The sequence below is a fragment of the Panthera onca genome, chromosome E2 (assembly GCF_046562875.1).
Source record: "Panthera onca isolate mPanOnc1 chromosome E2, mPanOnc1 haplotype 2, whole genome shotgun sequence".
Classification (NCBI taxonomy): domain Eukaryota; kingdom Metazoa; phylum Chordata; class Mammalia; order Carnivora; family Felidae; genus Panthera; species Panthera onca.
This window is the reverse complement of record NC_138353.1, coordinates 14,535,524-14,557,711: the sequence shown is the minus strand read 5'-3', so window position 1 is coordinate 14,557,711 and position 22,188 is coordinate 14,535,524. Positions and strand designations below refer to the sequence as shown.

Below are 22,188 nucleotides of genomic sequence, written 5' to 3'. Positions count from 1 at the left end.
GAGAGAGAGCAGGGCAGGGGCAGAGAGAGAGTCCAAAGTAGGTTCCACTCGAGAGCGCAATGCAGGCTCTCACGAACCGTGAGATTGTGACCTGAGCTGAAATGAAGAGTCAGATGCTTAACCGACTGAGCCACCCAGAGACCCCTACAGGATTCTATACACTGTTTTTCCAATTTCATGTGAGTGTTAAAACTTGTTTTTAAAAAGGTAAATATTTATGAAACACCTACTGTGGACCTCCCATGAACATGCCAGCTCTTATTCTGGGAGCAGGGGACTCAGCAGTGAAAGAGGCAAGTAAGTCGTCGTCCCCCCCCCCCCCCCCCCCCCCCCCCCCCCCCCCCCCCCCCGCCAGGAGCTCACAGTGCGATGGGGCCATTTGCAGAGTGGTTAAGTACCAGCATTCTGGAGCCTGACAGTTTCCATTTGAATCCTGGCTGTGCCACTTACTAGCTGTGGTTATTTATATGTGTAGCACTTAGCACTGTGTAACTGCAAACTCTTGTTATTTTTGCTAGTTATTATTTTTAGTTTTCTCCTGACCACCCAGTTATTTTTTCAGGGAGCCCCCTCCGCCCCAGGCTGGTTCTAGCACCTTTTGGGATTCTGCAGGCTCCTGTGCCTCTCTCGCCTTGTCTCTGACCCCTCTGCCTGTGCCTCCCCTACTCCAGCCCCGGCCACACTGGGCTGTTGTTGGTTGTTGATGGCTGTTTCCCCCACTGGACAGGGAACCTGATCACTGGACCAGGGGTTTGCTGATCAGGGCGCTGGAGGCCCAGCGCAGTGGAACCTGTGTACAGCGTGGAACACCATGTAACAGTGCCCCCTTGTGGTTTCTCCCATTTTAGAACCCTGGTGTGCGTGAGGCTCTCCCCGCCCCAAGGAAGGAGGACCGGGCGGGATCCCAACCCCGCCGCCCCCACCCCCCCCCCCCCGGCCCCCTGCTGTCCATGAACAACCAGGCGCGGGCCCCAAACCCCTCCCCGGCCCGGGTCTTGGCCTTGGTCCGGGCTTCGACCCCGGTCAGGTCCTCGATCCCGGTCCGCATCCCAACTCCTGCCCGGGCCTCGACCCCAGCCCGCACCCGGAATCCCACCCAGACCCCGGTCCGGGCCCCGAATCCCGTCCAGATCTCGGCCCGGGCCCCGAATCCCGCCCAGACCCTTGTCCGGGCCCCGCGTCCCGTCCAGATCCCGGCCCGGACCCCAGATCCCCCCCAGACCTCGACCCCGGGCCGGGCCCCGAATCCCGTCCGGATCTCGGCCCCGGCCCGGGTCCAGAGTCCCGCTCAGACCCCGACTCCTGTCCAGACCCCGGCCTCAGCCTGGACCCCCACTCTCGTCCAGACCCCGACTCCGGTCCAAACCCCAACCCCAGTCTGGACTGAGACTCCTGTCCAGACCCCGACTGCCGTCGGGACTCCGACCCGGGTCCAGACCCTGACTCCAGTACAGATCCCGACCCGGGTCCGGACCCTGACTCCGGTACAGATCCCGACCCGGGTCCGGACGCCCACTCCGATCAGGACCCCGACTCTGGCCCGGATCCCAGCCCCAGCCTCATTCCCAGTCGGGGTCCCGATCACGGCCGTTGCCCCTGCGTCGGAATCCTTAGGGAACTCAGCCCCACCTTTGGATCCACCCTCAGAATCTGCTCCGGAGCCCCCTGTGTGGCCGGACAGGGATCTTTCACCGACACCCAGTGTGAAGCACTTCCCATCAGTCGCCAATGGATTCGGCTCTATCACCCAAGAGTCCCTTCCTGCCCTCACTCCAACGGCCGCTGATTTCCTGGGGCCCACCCTTGGGTCAACCTCGAGGGCAGACTCATCAGCCACCAAGTTGATGGATTCCACTCCCGATTCTATTCCGGCGCCCATCCTGGAGACCGACTCCTTCGCCACCGCTTTCACCTCCACCTTCGAGAACTTACCGGAGGACAGCAAGATCTTGATTCGAGTGATCTACTGGTGAGGGGCGTCCCCGCCCACACCTGCCTTCCTCCCCTTGGGGAAAGCCCAGAGGGGGTGGGCGCTGGGGCTTCCGGGATTTGAAGATAGGGTGAGGGGAGGGAGTCCCCACTCCCAGTTGGAAACTTGGCTCCACCTATCATTTTCTCTGGGGCTGGGGAACTGTTGGCTTCAGATCTCTGCTCTGAGCTTCATTCATTCAGTCTCATTTACTCATTTTGGAGTGTGCTGCCCCCCCGAGGGCCAGGCCTGCTCTGAGGATGGATGGAGTGCTGAACAGCGCCACCTGCTTTTCTCGCCAGGCCAGGCTGGGCCATGCAGACCCAAAGCCAGGCCCGGGAGGGGTGGGGGAATGCCAGACTGGGTGGTCAGGGATGGCCTTTCTCAGGCGGTGTTGAGAAGGGGGCCTCCACGTGAAGAGCTGGGTGTTGGGAGGGCAATCGAGGTGGCAAGGGGAGGAGGAACCGCAAGGGCAGAGGCGGAAGGAGGCTGGCTTCCGTTCTCTTGGGTGGTCCCAGAGCTGGGTCTTCTGGGTCCACGACAACAGTAACAGCAGGGACCTCCCCCAATCCCCATGTCTCTCTCCTGCTTTAGAACATTCTCTCCCCCTTATCTCTCCCAGTCTCAATCCCCCCACCCCCCATTTTTTCTGCCCAGGTGGTCTCTCCTGCTCTGTCTCTCTCCCCAACTCACTGTCTCTTTCCTTTCCCGATGTAAATGCCTCTCTCCCCTTCTCCCCACTTCCTCATCTTCCCCTCTTTCTCTGCCCTTCTCCTCCTTTCTAGCTTTCTTTGACTCCATGGATTCATTAATTCATTCATTCAACCACTATTTATTAAGCACCTACCTTGTGCCAGGCCCTGTCCTTGGCACCAGGGACACAGGAGTGCATAAGACAGAGATCTCTGTCCCTTGTGGCACTCACGTTCTGGTGTGGAGGGGGCTGGAATGAACAATAAATATGGCACACAGTACATTATCTCGCATCGTAGAAGGTGATCAGTGCTGGAGCACCTGGGTGGTGCAGTCGGTTAGGCTTCCGACTCTTGATCTTGGCTCGGGTCATGATCTTGCAGTTTGTGGGTTCCAGCCCCACATTGGGCTCTGCACTAATGGTGCAGAGCCTGCTTGGGATTCTGTCTCCTTCTCTCTGACTCTCCCCGGCTTGTGTTCTCTCTCTCTCTCTCTCAAATAAGTAAACTAAAGGAAAAAAAGGCGATCAGTGCCAACGGCAGAAGGAATGGGGGGGGGGGGTTCACAATTTTATGGGGTAGTCAGAAAGGGCTCCTTGAGAAGGTGATACATGAGTAAAGACCTGAAGGAGGGGAGAGAGGGAACCATGTAGATAAGAGCATTCTGCAGAGGGAACAGCCAGTGCAAAGGCCCTGTGGTGAGGCATGCAGTGTTGGAGGAGGAGTTCCGAGGTAGGAGGGGTGGAGGCGGGGCTGAGGGTAGTCCCAGTCCTAGTTCAGTCAGTCCTCCCCGTTAAGATCGGGACAGGTCATCCACACCCTTTTCTCAACCTCAGTTTTCTCATCTGTAAAATGGGGTTGTTGAGATGATTCCATGAGATGCCTCATCTAAGGTAATAAATGTACATGGCTCAAAGAAGGGCTCAGTGTATGTCAATGAAATTTTTTTCAAAAGAACTTCCTCCCTCCCTCCTTTGCTGGAGCAGTGGGCCAGGGAGTGAATGGAGGCAACGGGGCAGATACCGTGGGGGCTTGTGGACCATACAGAGGACTGTTGTGGTTTTTTTTGCCTTGGGTGAGCTAGCAGTATGGGATGGAATCGGAGTCCGGTGTTCACAGGCTCCCTCTGGGCCTGGGGAGATACTGATTCAGTATCTTCTCTCCATCTCTCTCTTGTGTCCCTTCTCTTTCCCTCGGCGTCCAGCGGCCTCTGAAGCTACAGCCTTCGGGTGAGTAGTTTTGACTTTGGAGGTGGGGGGAGTGCTGGACAGGAAGTCTGGAAGGAGGTCCTGTTTCCCCTCCCCTGACCCCATGACCCTCTGATCCTGTGAACCCATGATCCCATCTCCTCCCTGCAGTACATTCTACTGAGAAAGAGTCTGGAGCTGCAATTTCCAAATTGTCTACGCTTTGTGAGTGTGCCGGTGGCCTGGGGGAGTGGGGGGGGGGTAGTTAGGGTCCCGAGACCCCAGGGGCTTGGAGAGGAGCTCTCACCTTCCCCTCCACCCCCAACATTCCCTCCCCAGGAGGAGGAAAGATCTGCCCAGGCTACAGGGGAGTTTGAAGTGTTTGTGGATGGAAAACTGATCCATTCAAAGAAGGTGATTGTGATTGTGTGTCCGGGACCGGGAGGGAGGGCGGTGCTGGGTTGGGGGGGAGGCGGTGGAGGGGCGTGGGAGACATACATGTCCCTGCTCTTTCCCCTCTGTGCCCAGAAAGGCGATGGCTTTGTGGATGAGGCCAGGCTGCAGAAGATTGTGAGCATTATCGATGAGGAAATTAGGAAAAGGTAGCAGGCAACCGGCCGAAGGTGAGGCGAGGGAGGCGAGGTGGGCGGGGCGGAGGCGGGGCTGAGGGTGGGCAGCACGAAGGGCGCTGTCTAGGAGTCAGAAACAACCTACTCACAACCTAGCTCAGCCAGTCCTCCCTGCTAAGATCGGGACAGGTCACCCACACCCTTTTCTGAACCTCAGTTTTCTCATCTGTAAAATGGGGTTGTTGAGATGATTCCAGGAGATGCCTCATCTAAGGTAGTAAATGTACATGGCTCAAAGAAGGGCTCAGTGTATGTCAATGAAATTTTTTTCAAAAGAGCTTTAAATTTCTTCCTCCCTCCCTCCCTTCCTTTCACTTTCAGTTGTAAAGCTGCGCCACCCAATAACAGCCTACGGCTTTTCAACTTACGGTAAGTTCATTAAAATTAAATACAATAAAAATTCACTTGTTAGCTACACTGGCCACATTTCAAGAGCTCTATAGCCACATGTTGAGCAGTGCAGATGTAGGACACAGAACCCGTTACTGCAGAAAGTTCCATTGCTAACGTTGTCTTAAGGTATTAAAGCATATGCACAACCATTTATTGGCCACCGATACTGGATTCTTATTTTTTATTTCTTTTCATTTATTTTTTTAGAGAGAAGAGAGAGGGTGAGTGGGGAAGAGGGGCAGAGAGAGAGAGAGAATGAATCTCAAGCTGACTCCGTGCTCAGCACGGAGCCCGCCTGGGTGCTCGGTCCCACGGGATCATGACCTGAGCTGAAGTCAAGAATCAACCACTCAACTAACTGAGCTGCCCAGGAGCCCCTGGATTTTTAATTTTTTAAATATTTACTTAATTTGAGAGAGAGAGAGAGAGAGAGAGAGGGAAGGGCCGAGAGAGGAGAGAGAGAGAAAGAGAGAGAATCCCAAGCAGGCTCTGTGCTTGGAGTCAGAAACATCCTACTCCCAGTCCTGCCTAGCTCAGCGAGTCCTCCTTGTTAAGATCAGGGAGGACCGTGCTTGGAGCACAGAGCGTGACTCGGGGACCGATCCCATGAGAACCTCGAGATCACAACCTGAGCCGAAACCAAGAATCGGCCGTTTAACAGACTGAGCCACCCAGGCGCCCCTTAGTTTGCATTTTCATTTCGTGAATGTGTTTATGTCATCCCCACACCCAGCGTGGGGCTCGAACTTACAACCCCGAGTTCAAGAGTCACGTGCTCTTCTGATTGAGCCCGCCAGGTGCCCCAGATACTGGATTTTTAAGACCACTGAGAGGGCGCCTTCAGCAACTTCTCCTGCCCTCTGCCCTGTCCCCGGCCACCCCTCATCTGCTTTCTGTCCTCCTAGATTAGTTTGCACTTTCTAGACGTTTACATAAATGGAAGCTATGATTTTTTTCACGCTTGTTTGGTGGAAAACTTTAGACACGCACACTAGTTGCGAGCCCGTACAGTGAGCCCCATGTGCTCGTCAACCAGGTCAACTAATATTACCGACTTTCTCCTAGTCCATCTATTTTCCTCTCCACTTTTTTTTTTTTTTTTGGCATGTGAGCGTTTGAAGGTACATTCCAGACCTCACGTTATTGCACCTGTAAATACTTCAGTATGCGTCTCTAATAAATAAGTTTTTATTTTATTAAAAAAAATTTTTAATGTTTAGTTTTGAGAGAAAGAGGGAGAAAGTGTAAGCGGGGGAGGGGCAGAGAGAGGGAGACACAGAATCTGAAACAGGCTCCAGGCTCCGAGTGTCAGCACAGAGCCCGATGCGGGGCTCAAACTCACAAACTGTGAGATCATGACCTGAGCCACACAGGCATCTCTTATTTTATTTTTAAAGTTTATTTTGAGAGAGACAGCATGGGAGGGGCAGAGAGAGAGGGGGAGAGAGAGAATCCCAAGCAGGCTCCACACTGCCAGCCTAGAGCCTGACATGGGGCTTGAACTCACAAACAGTGGGATCATGACCTGAGCTGAAATCAAGAGTTGGATGCTTAACTGACTGAGCCACCCAGGTGCCCCAACAAATTAAGTTTTTAAAAGAAGTACAAGAGCATTTTCACCCCCAACAAAAATTTTATTTTATTGATTTTTTTTTTTAAGTAGGCTCACACCCAATGTGGGGCTTGAATTCACAATCCTGAGACCAAGAGTTGCATGCTGCATCACCTGAGCCATCAGGCGCCCCCACCCCCGACAAAAATTTTAAAATGTCTTAATGGCATCTAAGATCTACTCAAGTGTCTCAAAAATATCTTTTTAGAGGTAGGTTTGGAATTAGGATCCAGACAATGTCCACGTTATATTAGTTGTTTTGAAAAAATTACAGACAGTATTTTTGGAATGCCTGCTATGTGCCAGGCACTTACTAGGTCTGTTTTCAAGCAGCCATGCTGGGGAATGGGGCAGGGGAGGCAGAGGAGACGTCTGTTTCTCACACCTGCCAATACGCAGAATACCAGAGTAGTTATGCATGCAGCTTCCAGGGTCACAGGAACTTCGGTTCAAATCCTGGATCCACCAGCCAGCCACACAAGGCTGAAGCTGGTGATGTTAGATGTGAATTAAGAGCTTGTCAAAACCCTTCTTCAGTAAGTGAACAGCAGTTGTTATTGGAATAAGTCATGAATGTTCTTATTGCAGCAGAGAACCCAGTTCAAATTGGCTTAACAACAACAAAAAAGTTGGCTCATGAGAATAAAAGTCTAGGGGCTAATTAGCTTCAGGAATGGCTTGATCCAGGCAGCAAAATGTTGTCATTGAGAATCTGACCCTCCCTTACTCTGTGTTCTGCTTTTTCCCTGGGCTAACTTTATTCTCAGAGAGGCTTCCTATCTTGGTGGCATAAATTCCTATTGGCCTGGATTAGGTCACATGTTCATCCCTGAACCAATCACTGAGGCCCAAGGGAACACAGAGCTCTCATTGGCCAGTCTTGAGTCATGTGGCCATTCCAACTCGGAATGGAGTTGTTCTCCTTAAGCCCATGGGGAGGGATGATGGGGAGAGAGCTTTGGGTGGACAAGAACGACAATCAACTGTATTAAAAAACGGGAGGATAGACAATAGTTATGTCAGTATTGTCTGGCTTCAAATCCCTATTTTACTGGCTGTGTGACTTCAGGCAAATGCCTTCACCTCTCTCTGCCTTGGTCTTCTCTTCTGTCAAGCAGAAACCATGATCGCCGTTACCTCCTTGGATTTCACTTTATCCAACAAATATTTGCTGAGTACTTACTCTGTGTTGGATACTGTTCTGGGTCCTGGGGATGATACGGCCATGAACAAAACAGATGCGAACTCCTGCCCTGGTGAAGCTGACATTCTAGTGGTGGGGATGGACAAGAACAAGACACATAGGCAAATAGAAGGTGGAAATAAGTGCTGAGAAGAAAATAAAGCAGGAAAGGAGTGGGGGTGGGTAGTGCTGGGAGTTTTTTGCAATCCTAACTTGAGTGGTCGGGGAAGACCTTATTGGGAAGATGGTAAGTAAACAGTTGAAAGAAGGAAGGGGTTGAGTCGTGCGGATATCTGGGGTTATCTATGGAAAATATAGCCGGCAGAGGGAGCAGCAAGTACAAAGGCCCTGGGGTAGGAATGTGTCTGGCGTGTTTGAGAAATGGCAAGGAGACTAGAGTGGGGAGCGTTGGGATGGTGCCTGACACCTAGTAAACACTGTATAAATGCTACTATTTTTATAGTGTTGTTGTCATCGCTCTTGATGTTTTAAAGTATTTTCTCTCTCCTCTCCATTTCAGGAGCCTCAGCAGGATGCCGAGAAGGGCTGAAATGTTGCCAAGTCAGGTCCTTTTCTGATGGTAGCTGGGGCTGGGGCGAGTCGGGGAGGGGTGAAAACGGAAATAAATACAATCTGCCTCTCTGTTCTGGCCTGACCTCGTCTAATGTTGCCACACTGTCTCCTGAGGTGAGAGGGGAGGCGGTGGGGAGGGGAAGGAAGGGCAGGTTTGAAGAGAAGGCTAATCCTGGGCACCAGGGTGGCTCAGTCAATTCAAGTGTCCAGCTTCGGCTCAGGTCCTGATCTCGCGGTCCGTGGGTTCGAGCCCCGCATGGGGCTCTGTGCTGACAGCTCGGAGCCTGGAGCCTGCTTCGAATTCTGTGTCTCCCTCTCTCTCTGTCCCTCCCCTGCTCACCCACTGTCTTGCTCCCTCTCTCAAAAATAAACATTAAAAAAAGAAGAGGAACACTCTTGAAGAGAAGCCTAGTCCTGTTTTCCTGTTGCTCCCCAGGTTTGCTCCTGGTTGGCTAGCCTCAATTCCTGGTGCTGTTGAGTCACTTTCTTTTTAATGTTGGTTTATTTTTGAGAGACTGAGAGAGACAGAGCAGGAGTGGGGGAGGGGCAGAGAGAGAGGGAGACACAGAATCCGAAGCAGGCTCCAGACTCTGAGCTGTCAGCACAGAGTCCCAGGCAGGGCTCGAACCCACAAACTGCGAGGTCATGACCTGAGCTGACGTTGGACGCTTAACAGACTGAGCCACTCAGGTGCCCCACTTTCTTTCTTTCTTTTGTGGCATCTTCATTTCCTATGCCCTGGTTTGGGATACTTTTTTTTTTTTTTTTTCAATTTAAAAATTTAATTTTTAGAGAGAGTGTGAGGGAGGGGGGCAGAGCGAGAGAGAGAGAGAGAGAGAGAGAGAGAGAGAGAATCCCAAGCAGGCTCAGCATGGAACCCAATGCAGGGCCTGATCTCATAACAGTGAGATCATGACCTGAGCCGAAATCAAGAGTTGGTTGCTCAACCAACTGAGCCACCCGGGTGCCCCAGGATACGTTTTGACAGTTTCTCGTTTTATTGGCAGTTTTAGGGGGTGGGACGGAAATACGGACTGTGGCAAGTCTCCAACCCTTGACAACCCAAATTTCATTACACCCTGGAGCCCACTTTCTAAACCCACAGGTCCTAGAATCCCAGTGTTGGGGGCGCCTGGGTGGCTCAGTCGGTTGAGCGTCCGACCTCAGCTCAGGTCATGATCTCACGGTTTGTGGGTTCCAGCCTCACGACGGGCTCCGTGCTGACAGCTCCGCGCCTGGAGCCTGCTTCGAATTGTGTCTCCCTCTCTCTCTGCCCCTCCCCTGCTCGCTCGCTCTCTCCCTCTCTCAAAAAGAAACACTAAAAACAAAATTTAGACTCGCAGTGTCGGGAGGCGGGTGTCAGTAACCTGGGGGAGACCCGAGTTTTTCCGTATTGCTTTCCTGCCATGGTTAACACACGCCGTTTCATTGTTGCACCTCCACCCCTGGAGTCCTTATTGCAGGCAGAAGAGGGTTCCGTGAGGAAGGACCTGCCTGCTGGGTCTCTCTCTTTTTGCTAGGGAGGCAAGATTTTCCTGGCAGCCTCTACCCTGTCTTCCGCTGTGATGCCAAGCCCGCGCCTGCCCCCTGCCCCCCCCCCCCCCACCCCCTTCACCTCGCCTCCAGCTCGCCGGCCCGCTGCCTGTTACCTGCTCTCCTCGCCGATGATGCTCACAGTTTTCTGCAGCCTGGCCTCACCCACAAAGCCGTCACCTTTCTGGGCACAGTCTGTCTGTCTGTCGGTCTCCCCACCCCACCCCCAGGGTCCCAGCACCTTCTTCAAACGGACCAGCTGTCCATTCGCAAACGCTTCAAACTCCCCTGTAGCCTGGGTGGATCTGTCTTCCTCCTGGGGAGGGGATGTCGGGGGTCGAGGTGGGGAGGACGAGGGCTCGTGTTGGGCTCAGCGGAAGAAGAGGTGATGGGTATCGTGCAGGTGGCACAGTGGGTGCTACGTGATCGTTGGAGAGCGAGATCAGACACGCTGCCCGGGCTTCCAAAGCCAAGCTCTGCACGTTTGCCAAGAGCCTGGACTCTCTTTCTGCTCCTGACGACGAGGAGCAGGTGCAGATAACGGGGCAGACCCTAGAACCTACCGACTGAGAGCGCAGAGCCTGGAGCCAAATCCCTGCCGGGATTCCACTCCCGGTTTTGCCACTTCCCGGCTCTGGCAAGTGACTCTACCGCTCTGTGCCTCAGTTGCTCCCTCTGTAACATGCGGAACGTAATAGCACTTCACTGGGGCTGCTGAAAAGAGTAAACAAGTTAAATCTGTGAGAGCCTCGGGAGAGGGCTTTCATAGCCCAGGAGCTGCGTGAACGTTAAACCTCTTAGGGCACATCTGCTCGCTGGAATGGAAGCCGTGCAAGGACCCAATATCTCATTACGTCGCCGAGGCTATTTCTACTTTGAACCAGAGAATCCAGGCGCGGTCTGTCTGCAGAGCCCCAGTTTCCCCGCCACACCGCGTGGCCCGGGCAGGGGCACGGGAGGAAGGCAGGGTTCAGGATTGGTGCTTCGGTATTTTCTCACGCCGTCCACAATCTCACACCCGGACGCCAGACCGCCCCCCCCAGCACTGGTCCGTCAAATGTATGCATCTCCCCACCTTCATTAAATGCCTCTTACCGCATCAGTGATGAGATATCAGCTCTTCGGAGCTGGTAAAAGCCCTGGTCTTGGGCTATGATACAAGGAGGTTCTCCTCGCCTCTTTCCGCCCTTGATTTATCCATCGCCTTCTGGTGACGTCGGCACTCTGAGCTTGGTGTCTCCATCTGCAAAATGAAGACACAGGCTTGGCCGCTGGGGCAGAGGCACTACTTCATGGCAGTCCCCAGCTGAAGACTACATTTCCCAGGCTCCTTGGCCGCTAGATATGGCCGATAGGACGTGAGCAAAAGTGACGCCTGCAGTTTGGGGGGTTGTGCCGTCCATCCTGGTGTCGGGAAGTGGGATTTGATGGTGCGCCATCTTGGTACGAGACAGAATGATTCCGTGGGGGTTGAGTAGGGAGGATGGGGCAACAATAGGGAAGGGGCCTGGGGTCCTTCGGTAGAACTGCCAGAAATGGACAGGAGGGAAAAGCAAGCTTCCCTGTTTAAGATGCTGTTATCTTGGGTCTCCATCATGTGCCGTCAAACCCAAATCATAACAAATACCCCAGGATTGGGAGGATGTGATGAGTGAGTGGGTGAGAGCAGTGAGTGAGCCAGAGGCTTTAACGTTTGTTTTTTTTTTTTTTTTCTTAACTATGTCATAATATGATAAAGCATAATAAGGTAGTAACTACTTAAAATTATTTACTTTTTATGGTAGGTAGAATCCTAAGGTGACCCCCAATGACCCACACGTTCATATGATCCCCCTTCCCTTGAGTGTGGGTGGGACATGTGAATATGCTGGGGTAGCACTCCCATGGCTACGTCACATTAAATGACAAAAAAGGATTTTGCACGGGCTTTCAATGAATCAAACTGAAGATAATCCTGAATGAGCCTGACAACAAATGTGTGGGTTTTATCTACACCAGTAACCGACTCCCTGGACACTGGGTGGCTGTCCTACAATTCAGTGTTGCCACTCTGCCCTGGAGTTAGCGTCAGCTCCCACAAGTAAGGGCTCAGCCCCGCGAGACCTGCCTCCACCTCAGATGCCACTCAAAATCCCCGGTTGTCGCCGCGCTTCTGACCAAGGAGCTATCAACTCAGGGGTTCTCGCAGCCCCCTCTTCGAGTTTGCGAATTCATTAGAATGACTCTCAGAACCCAGGAAAGCACTTTACCATTACTGGTTTATTATTAAAGACACAAGAACAGCCACATGGGAGAGAGACCTAGGGCCCAGCCTGCGGGAAGGGGGGCGCCACGTCCCCGCTCTCGCTGGGTGCACCGCTCCCAGTAAGTCAATGTGCTCACCAACTTGGACTCTCCCCAAACTGTTGTTTAGGGGTTTTATGGAGGTTTCATTATGTAGACATGACTGATCAAATCGCCTGCCTTGGGTGATTAACACCCTCCAGCCCGTCCCTCTTCCCCAGAGGTTGGGGGTGGGGCTGAAAGTTCTAAGCTTTTTTTTTTTGTAATTCAAATTTTTTTAATGTTTATTTACCTTTGAGAAAGAGTGAGAGAGAGAGAGAGAGAGAGTGCTGGGGAGGGGCAGAGAGAGAGGGGGACACAGAATCCGAAGCAGGTTCCAGGCTCCGAGCTGTCAGCACAGAGCACGACGCGGGGCTTGAACTCACGGACCGCGAGATCATGACCTGAGCCGAAGTCAGTTGCTCAACCGACTGAGCCACCCAGGCGCCTCTTTAGGTTTATTTCTTTTTAGTGATCTCTACACCCAACATGGGGCTTGAACTCATGACCCTGAGATCGAGAGTCCCATGCTGTTCCGACTGACCCAGCCAGGCACCCCATGTATTCAGATTTTCATTAAAAAAATCTTAATTTGGTTTCCATGACAATATTTACGTATTCTAAGGATGTGCGTTGGTCTAGGACTCTAGATTCTTGTGTTCCCCTCCTCAGAAATTCCGAAAGCTTATATATTTCACCTCTATTATAAGATTCCATCAGTCAGACAGATATAGAAGGAACAGGGTGGCATAAACTTACGGGAAACCGGGCATTGAGTAATAAGCCTGGGGCCTCACAGATGGTCAAAATCGGAATTTGACCCCAAGACACCTGGCACCACGAGTGATGCTCTTCATGTTCACCCTCCTGCCCCCGGTCCCACTCCCTGCCCTCCTGAGAGGCTAACGCCCGGTTGGGTCACTGCCCCTTGGTGCGATTTGGAGTCAGATGGATCTGGGAAAACAATCTGACCTTCTAAGCCTCAGCGTCCTTTTCTGGGCAAACCAAGGGACACAACGTCTGACGAAGCAGCTTAGAACTGTGGAAGCCTGCGTTATCACAATGCTTACCGTTTGGGCAACAAACCTCGTTTTTCTCTAAACCCCAGTCCAGCTTCCCTGCGGGGCAGAAACCTGCAATTTCTGTCTCAGGCCAGACCCTGGAAGAACTCGGGAGAATAAGCAGCCTCTGTGGGTAACCTGATAAGCAGAAACTCCAGGCTGACTTCCTGAACCCAGAGCGACGGTTCCGACCTTGTGATCCCACCACATCAGAAAAAGTGAAAACCATGCTTCTCGAAGACTATTTTGCAGTTTCACAGGTCACACGCTTCTATTTATTGCACAACACTCTCCAAGTTCAGCAACTCCCCTCTGTTACCACTGAGTGTATTTAATCAAGGCATTTAATCAAGGTCAGGAAAGGGGCCCCTGGGTGGCTTAGTCCGTTAAGCATCCGACTCTTGGTTTCGGCTCAGGTCATGATCTCACCATTCGTGGGATCGAGCCCCTTGTTGGGCTCTGAGCTGATGGCGTGGAGCCTGCTTGGGATTCTCTCTGCCCCTCCCCTGGCACGTGCCCTCTCTCAAAATAAATAAATCAACATTAAAAAAAAGAAAAAAAACTTACATTAAAATAAAGTCAGGAAAAATGCTACATTCTGACTCAGTGTGGACACTTTTGTAATTCTAAGTACCTCAAAATCTACCGCTCTTACCACCGGGGAAAGTAGGGAAAGGGACATCAGGACTCTCACCCTTACTGTCCCCAATCGCCAGCCTGGACAGTCCCAAAGGAAATGCTATCAAACCTTACCAGGACAATTCCAGTGGATTTTAAGGTGTTCCAGAACTTAGGAAAGGAAAAACTTCCAAATTATTTAAATGATGTTATAATAACATTAAAATGTAAAAGTAACAGGGCCGCCTGGGTGGCTCAGTCGGTTAAGCGTCCGACTTTGGCCCAGGTCGTGATCTCCCAGTTCGTGAGTTCAAGTCCCGAGTTGGGCTCTGACAGCTCAGAGTCTGGAGCCTGCTTTGGATTCTGTGTCTCCCTCTCTCTGCCCCTCCCCTGCTCACGCTCTGCCTCTCTCTCTCAAAAATAAACATAAAAAAAATTTAAACTCTAAAACTAACAAATAGTGCACAAGAAAATGACACTTAGGGAACACTTATACGAACAACCTTAAATAAAAGCCGGGGGTGGGGCGGCGCCTGAGTGGTTCAGTCAGTTAAGTGTCAGACTCTCTGTCTCAGCTCAGGCCTTTTTTTTTTTTTAAGTTTGTTTATTTGTTTTGAAGAGGGTGAGAGGCTGAGGAGGGGGTGGAGGCGGGAAGAGAGAGAGAAAATCCCAAGCAGATTCCTTGCTCAGCTCAGAGCCCGATGTGGGGCTCGATCCCACAACCCTGGGATCATGACCTGATCTGAAATCAGCAGCTGGGACCCTGATGGAGCCACCCGGCCACTCCTCAGCTCAGGTGGGCTCTGTGCTGGGCGGGAAGCCTACTGAAAGAAAAAACAAAAAAGACAGACATCCAGAAGCACATCAAAAGGCTTATACCTCATTTGTAAATAAGGATCACTCGAGGCACACGAAGATCGTGCATTACCAGTAACTACTTCATCATGGTGGGGACTATAAAAATAACCGTAGGAGGGCGTCCGGGTGGCTCAGTGGGTTAAGGTCCAACTTCCGCTCAGGTCCTGGTCTCGCGTCAGCACAGAGCCCACTTCAAAACCTCCACCCCCCTCTTCAGCCCCTCCCCTGCTCACGCTGGCTCGCGCGTGCTCGCCCTCAAAAAAATAAATATTTAAACCAAAAGAATATTGTTTGCCCCTAAATGAATGTTCCCAAAGTAGATCTCTGGCAGATCTATTTATTCCTAGCTACTTTATCTTTCCTGTTTTTTCTACATAAATGAGGATTCTCTCTGTTACATTTTTTCTAAAAGTTTGCCTGTGTGTTTGAAAATAATGCATTTCCAGGCACCCGGGTAGCTCAGTCGGTTGAGCGCCCAACTCTTGACATCGGCTCAGGTGGTGATCCCAGGGTTGCGGGATCGGGCTCAGCGCCGAGCGTGGAGCCTGCTTGGGATTCTCTTTCTCCCGCTGCCCCTCTCCCCTGCTAGCACTCTCTCTCTCTCTCTCTCTCTCTCTCTCGCTCTCGCTCTCTCAAATAGAAAGAGGATAATTGATTTCAAAAAAAAATGTAATGTGTCCATATTTATTTGATAGCCTGTTAACACACTGAATTCTCTTTGTTTATAGTTTTTCCTGTGGTTCTTAGGTTGAAGAACAGGTCATACCAAACAGTGAAAGTAATGCCTCTTTACAACTTTTCTACCTTGAATTTCTTTCTCCTTATTAATTCCTGAGCCGGTGCCTTCTGTCTCCTGTAAAGCAATGTGAATGATAGTCAAGCACCCTTGCCTTGTTCCTGATTTTGTGGAAGTTCTTCACATATGTGTCTGTTGCTCGGTGGGTGTTTGATCAAGAATGATTACTGAATTTTGTCAAAGGCCTTTGCGGAATCTTCAGTGATCCTAGGGTTATGTTTTTAAGGTTCACTTATTTGTTTTGAGAGAGAGAGAGAGAGAGAGAGAGAGAGAGAGAGAGAACCAGCAGGGAAGGAGCAGAGAGACAGAAAGGGACAGATCTGAAGCAGGCTCCGTGCTGACAGCCACCAGCTGGATGTGGGCTTGAACTCACGAACCGGGAGATTATAACCTGAGCTGAAGTTGGGACGCTGAACCGACTGAGCCACCCAGGCGCTCCTAACACTCTTCTGAAGGACACAAAGGAAGTTTGTTTGTTCTTTTAATTGAGAGAGAGAGAGAGAGAGAGAGAGAGAGAGAGAGATAATATCTCAAGCAGGCTCATGAGGCTTCATCCCAGGACCCTGGGATCACCACCTGAGCCTAAATCAAGAGTCAGGTGCTCAACTGAGCCACCTGGGTGCTGCATTTTTTTTTGGGGGGGGGGGGAGTCTTTTAAAAAATGGGAAAATAGGGGTGCCTGGCTGGCTCAGTCTGCAGAGCACGTGACTCTTGATCTCAGGGTTGTGAGTTTGAGCCCCATATTGGGTGTAGAGATTACTTAAAAAAAATTTTTCTTAAAGGGAAAATAGACCATTGGGATAGGAAGACTCAGTATCTTAATGATAAATTAACTGTCATGTGATTCTAAAAAAAAAAAAAAAAAAAAAGCTTTGCTTGAGAGGCGCCTGGGGGGCTCCGTCGGTTAAGCATCTGACTTCTAACTTCGGCTCAGGTCATGATTTCACAGTTTGTGAGCTCGAGCCTCGCATGGGGCTCTGGGCTGACAGCTCAGAGCCTTTGGGTCTCCCTCTTTCTGCCCCTCCCCTGCTCACGCGCTCTGTCAAAAACAAATAAACATCAAAAACTACCAGATTTAAAACTACATAGTCAGAAAATCGAAAACACAGCTTGGTATATGACGAAGAGGCATCTTTAAACAAAGTGAGCAGGGAAAAGAAGGACTAGTTGGTAACTGGTGCTGGGGCAACCAGTAGCCCCTGAAAAATAAATTTTGAATTCTTACTGTACATCAGGATAAATTCCAAGTGTTCAGAGACTCAAATATGCACAAAGAAACGACACACACGCACACACAGCCCCCAAGAAAATCTTGAGATCCGATACCTTACTGGTTTAAAAGAAAACAGCAAACAAAAACAAAAGCAAAAACCTGCCTGCCCAAAGGCTTTCAGGAAAACCAGACACAAATGACCAACTGGGGAAAGACGTCCATAACTCACATTACAAGCTATTATCCTTATCTCACATATTACATCGCCAGCTACTGGAATCAACAAAGAACAACAATTCTTCAGGAAGGAAATGGATAAAAGATACGAACACAGGGTTCACAGAAAAGGGAATATACATACAATTTCCAATGAGTACCCTGGCCCAGAATTCTCACTTCTGGAACACTTCTGGAAATTCACACTATGGATGTTACACATAACAAAGAATCTAAGAAGCTGCTGATTAGAAGATGCCCCAAGGAAAAATGCCGTATTACACCATCAAAGGTTACGCTATGCCCCATTGCACAGATGGCAAAACACGACCAGGGCATTTCCATCAAAGCTTTTGCGCACAGGCCCTGTGATATGCATACAAGGTTACCTTTCACAGCCATTTGTTTTTTTTTTTTGTTTTTTTTTGTTTTTTGCCAACAGAAAATGGGTGAAGCGATAAAAGGTTAAAAAAAAAAAAAAAGGAAAATTTGTCGGATCAAAAATGAGCTTTTACTAAGAATTATCTTCTAAAATAAATGATGAATTTCTGACATAAAAAAATCTAAAGACAAAGATGGAGAACGTGAATGCCCATCGATATGTTCCTGGGTAAGTAAATTACAACATAATCAACCACAGAATGAAACATAACGCAGCTCTGAAAAAGAACAAAGAACGAGGCAATGCAGTGGTTTGGAAGGATCTTCAAGGTACGTTCTTACTGAATGAGCAACGTGTACATCAGTAAGTATGCCCACTTTTGTGAAGAAATGAAAAAAAAAAAAAAAACCCAAATTTGCATTTGCTTGTGTGTACACAAGGCAACGACAGGAGAGGCACCTTGCAGATGTGGGTTGTGGCGGGGACTGGATGGAGGGGACAGGGATGGAAGAACTTTCGGTGTATATTTCACATTTTGGGGGTTTTCTGAATAGGTTTACCAAAAAAAAAAAAAAAAAAAAAAAAAGCTTAAACACATTAAAAATGTAAGAAAAAAAATTCCAGAATCTTCAGATATTCTCGAATACAAGGTTTATCAGGTAATATATACAACAAGTTACACTGCTTGCCGTTTGAAATGCTTCACAAAACACAAAGTCGATCTTGTGCTAAAACCTTCTGTTGAACCTGACGTGAACAGAGCACATATTCGGACAATGTCAAGTTCTCGCCATAGGCTTCCAGTCTCTCCACGGGATAACCCCGCCGTGGCTCCTTATTCCTCCCCATCACGATTTGAGAGTTTCTTTCGTCATCACGGGCTCCGATACTGGCCACAGTACTTCATCGGGTCTCAATGTCCTGAAAACTATCCTTCACTTTTCAGTGAAGCAATTTTGAAAGTCATTTCCACAACACAGGGAGAAGGCTCTGTATCAACCCCAAACTCAACAGTTACAGGAGTCACAAGGCTTTGAATTTCTTTTCTGAGGCTTTGTCGCGATAAACACCCTTCCCCCCGCAACTCTGCCTCGCCTTATCTCATACACTTTGACCTTCTAAAATCGAGGGACAGGACTGGCGCGAGACTTGAAAACAGAGGCTCCCCTCTGCAGTAGTTTCGCCACCAGACTATTCTCTACTTATGTACTTGTCACAACCAAGTTCCTCTATCAGAGGATTGATGACCTCGGACGCAGTGAGGGCTACCGTAAATGTCAAAATGTCAAAATCCATCCTCTGGGGATTCCGCTGGTACTCGGCATCAAACGCTGCTTCCCGGGCTCTGCAGGCCTCCACAAACCTCCTGCGGCGTTCTCCCAGCTCCTGAATTCTGCCCGGAGCGATCGGGTAGTGTTCCAGGTAGTGGCGCAGGAACTGCTGGTAATTGATTCCTAAAACGCTAAGTGGGTGGCGGAGGCGGAGGTACGGCAACGCAGCCAGCCCCGGGCCGTTCCCGGGCCGGGATCGGGGTCTGGCCTGCGCACCCTCTTCCTCCGCTGGCTCCGCCAACACTCGGGCTACCTGTGCGTCGCGGGCCTCCCCGGGCGCCGCCACCGGACCTTCCCCGGGCTCCGCAGGCCCCGCCGGGGCCGGCTCCCGCCTCCCGCCGCCTACCTCCGCCCGCGGGGCGTCGCGGTGGCCATTCGCCGCGTCCGTCTGCCGGACACCGCTGTCGGGGGGCAGCTCGGACATCTCGGACCCCGGGGTCAGCTCGGCCGCTCCCAGAAAAATTGGAAAAACGGGACGTCGCGACTACGGGCGGGCGCGTAAGTGCGTGTGCGCGAGCGCTGTGCGCACCGGTGAACGCGGCGCGTGCGTTTATCCTACGGATACACCTAGGAGCGCTGCGCACGCGTCATTCCCGGCGCCCGTGCCCCGCCAGGCGCCACCTCGCGGCCAGAAGCGTCATCACAGCCGAAACGGCCCCGAGCGGGCAACGGAACGTCGAAGGGCGCGTCCCTATTTTCCGTTTGAGTCAGTTTAACGTTTACCCCAGGAGAGTCTTACAAGGTTGCTTCTTGTTGGCTTTCCCCAGGTTCCACCCAACATGCTCCTCTCTACGCTTCTTGTTCTCCGGTGATTATAATGCCACATCTGCAGTGCGCCCGGCGGTCCGCTGGATCTGCCTCGTGCTTCAACAGAGCTTGGACTGACCAGACCCAGGGGCACCCCTTATTCCAGCCTCAGACCACCCTCCAGCCGCCTTTACAGTCTCAACCCCCGGAACCACCTTCTCAGCCACCCTCTGCCCCTGGGGCCAACCAACACCGTTTTTTGAGCTTAGCGCCTTGTTGCCGACCAATCATGAGCTCTCAGGGGCGTCAGAATTATTCCCCCGAGGTGGAGGCCTCCGTCAACTGCCTGGTCAACATGCATCTGCGGGCCTCCAACACCTACCTCTCTCTGGGCTTCTATTTCGACAGCAGCGATGTGGCTCTGCAGGGCTTGGGTCACTTCTTCCGCGAGTTAGCCCTGAAGAAGCGCGAGGGTGCCCAGCGGCTCTTGAAGTTGCAAAACCAGCGGAGCGGCAGCGCGCTCTTCCAGGACGTGCAGAAGCCGTCGCACGACGAGTGGGGTAAAGCCCTGGACGCCATGGAAACGGCTCTAGTCCTGGAGAAGAACCTGAACGAGGCAATTTTGGATCTGCATGCCCTGGGTTCTGCCCGTGCCGACGCTCATCTCTGTGACTTCCTGGAGAACCACTTCCTGGGCGAGGAGGTGAAACTCATCAAGCAGATGGGCAGCCACCTGACTAACCTCCGCAGGCTGGCCGGCCCTCAGGCCGCGCTGGGCGACTATCTCTTCGAAAGGCTCACCTTCAAGCTCGACTAGCAGCCTCTGGAGCCCAGCAACCTTGGAGGGGCCCCTCTGGCATCCCCTTAGTGCCAGGGCTTCTGCCTGGGCTTGTCTGAGCAGCTTTTTAACCACGACGGAGCCCTCTCCCAAACTGTCGACCCAATGGAAACAATAAAGCTTTTTGCAATGAAAAACAGAAACGCTGCCTGTATTATACACCAAGATATTCTAGATTCTTGGTTTTTTGTTTGTTTGTTTTGGGGGTGGGTGGGTGGGGAGGATGTTCTTTATTTTCCATTTATCCATAGCAATCCTCTCTCTCTTTTTTTTTTTTTTTTACATTTTTAATGTTTATTTTTGAAGGAGAGAGAGCGCGCGCGCACGAGTGGGGGAGGGGCAGAGAGACAGGGAGACACAAAATCCCAAGCAGGCTCCAGGCTCTGAGCTGTCAGCACAGAGCTGGACATGGGGCCCAGGAACTGTGAAGTCAGAGACTTAAGGGACTGAGCCACCCAGGTGCCCCCCACCCATAACAATCCTCTTAACAATTAAAGCTTTATAATAATACCCCCTTGTTATCTTTAAAACTTCTTTAGCTACTCTTGGACGGTTATGTTCTTCTAAATCTTATTTGTGTGACATAACCTATATGCAGAAAAGTATACAAAAGTACACAGCAGAATGATTTATCAGAAAGTGAACAGCCATGTAACCACCGCTGGAAATTGACTCCCCATATTCCCGAACCCTTCCCCTTCACAAGAATCTCCTCTCTACCGGGAGGTAACTACTAGCCTGGTATTTATGGTCATTGTTTACTTGCTTTGCTTTTTGTTCTATTCCTGGGGGTGCATTCCTGTGTTTTAGTTTTGCTCATTAAAAAAATTTTTTAAGTTTATTTTTGAGATAGAGAATCCCAACCAGACTCGCCCCCTCAGTGCAGAGCCCCGATGAGGAATTAGAACTCACGACCTGAGCAGAAATCCCGTGAATTAACTGACTGAGCCACCCAGACCTGCCAGTTTCGCTTACTTTTTGAAATTGTATACCCTTGTGTCTGGTTTCTTTCACGCACTATTTTTATGAGATTCACCCATGTTTTCCATTGTGGTTATAAATAGCTAATTTTCTTTAAACATTTTTTAAAATTTTAAGTAAACTCTAAGCCCAATGTGGGGCTCGAACTCACCAAGTGGAGATCAAGAGACACATGCTCCGAGGACGGAGCCAGTGAGGCACCCCAGTAGGTCATTTTCTTGATAGGTACATAGTCATTGCTATTTTTGTTATGTGTCTCATAATATTACAACATCTTAAATATTGGTTCTCCAATTACATTCTCTTTATTCTAAGTAATGGAAAGACTTCAGAGAGGGAAATTCTTTTTTTCAATTTATTTATTTATTTATTTATTTATTTTTAATTTTTTTTTTTTAACGTTTATTTATTTTTGAGACAGAGAGAGACAGAGCATGAACAGGGGAGGGACAGAGAGAGAGGGAGACACAGAATCTGAAACAGGCTCCAGGCTCCGAGCTGTCAGCACAGAGCCCGACGCGGGGCTCGAACTCACGGACTGCGAGATCGTGACCTGAGCCGAAGTCGGCCGCTTAACCGGCTGAGCCACCCAGGTGCCCCTCAATTTATTTTTTTAATGTTTATTTTTGAGAGAGAGAGAGACAGAGGGTAACAGGGTCAGAGGAGAGAGGGAGACACAGAATCTGAAGCAGGCTCCAGGCTCTGAGCTGTCAGCACAGAGCCCAGTGCAGGACTTGAACTCATGAACCTTGAGATCATGACCTGAGCCAAAGTCGGACACTTAACCTACTGGGCCACTCAGGCGCCCCAGGAAATTCTCTCTTTGATTTTGCTGGTGGTGACTCCCATCATGATGGCTGTGATTCCCGGGCATCAGCAAGTAACGTTAATGACTCACTGCTCTCTGCCCTATCAGGAGTAGCTATTCTGGGGGCGCTTGACTGGCTCAGTCAGGAGAGTATGTGACTCTTGATCTCTGGGTCATGAGTTCGAGCCCCACGTTGGGTGTAGAGATTTCTTAAACAAATGAAACTTAAAAAAAAAATTTTTTTAA

General features: G+C 50.7%; 3 protein-coding genes across 3 annotated transcripts; 2 read left to right on the top strand and 1 right to left on the bottom strand.

Annotated features, from left to right (window-relative positions):
* The first annotated feature begins 911 nt into the window (after positions 1-911).
* Positions 912-8,308, top strand: SELENOV (selenoprotein V). Its single transcript, XM_060651104.3, has 7 exons — positions 912-1,969; positions 3,866-3,890; positions 4,020-4,073; positions 4,188-4,262; positions 4,377-4,471; positions 4,799-4,846; positions 8,186-8,308. The coding sequence occupies exons 1-5, from the start codon at positions 951-953 to the stop codon at positions 4,452-4,454; spliced, it is 1,251 nt and encodes a 416-aa protein (XP_060507087.1). The 5' UTR covers positions 912-950; the 3' UTR covers positions 4,455-4,471; positions 4,799-4,846; positions 8,186-8,308.
* A 9,563-nt stretch (positions 8,309-17,871) lies between these two features.
* Positions 17,872-19,164, bottom strand: LOC132690549 (EP300-interacting inhibitor of differentiation 2-like). Its single transcript, XM_060651107.3, has one exon. The coding sequence runs from the start codon at positions 18,990-18,992 to the stop codon at positions 18,429-18,431; it is 564 nt and encodes a 187-aa protein (XP_060507090.3). The 5' UTR covers positions 18,993-19,164; the 3' UTR covers positions 17,872-18,428.
* A 440-nt stretch (positions 19,165-19,604) lies between these two features.
* Positions 19,605-20,132, top strand: LOC132690548 (ferritin light chain-like). Its single transcript, XM_060651106.3, has one exon. It carries the CDS (start codon positions 19,605-19,607, stop codon positions 20,130-20,132), a length of 528 nt encoding a protein of 175 aa, XP_060507089.2.
* The last annotated feature ends 2,056 nt before the right edge of the window (positions 20,133-22,188 follow it).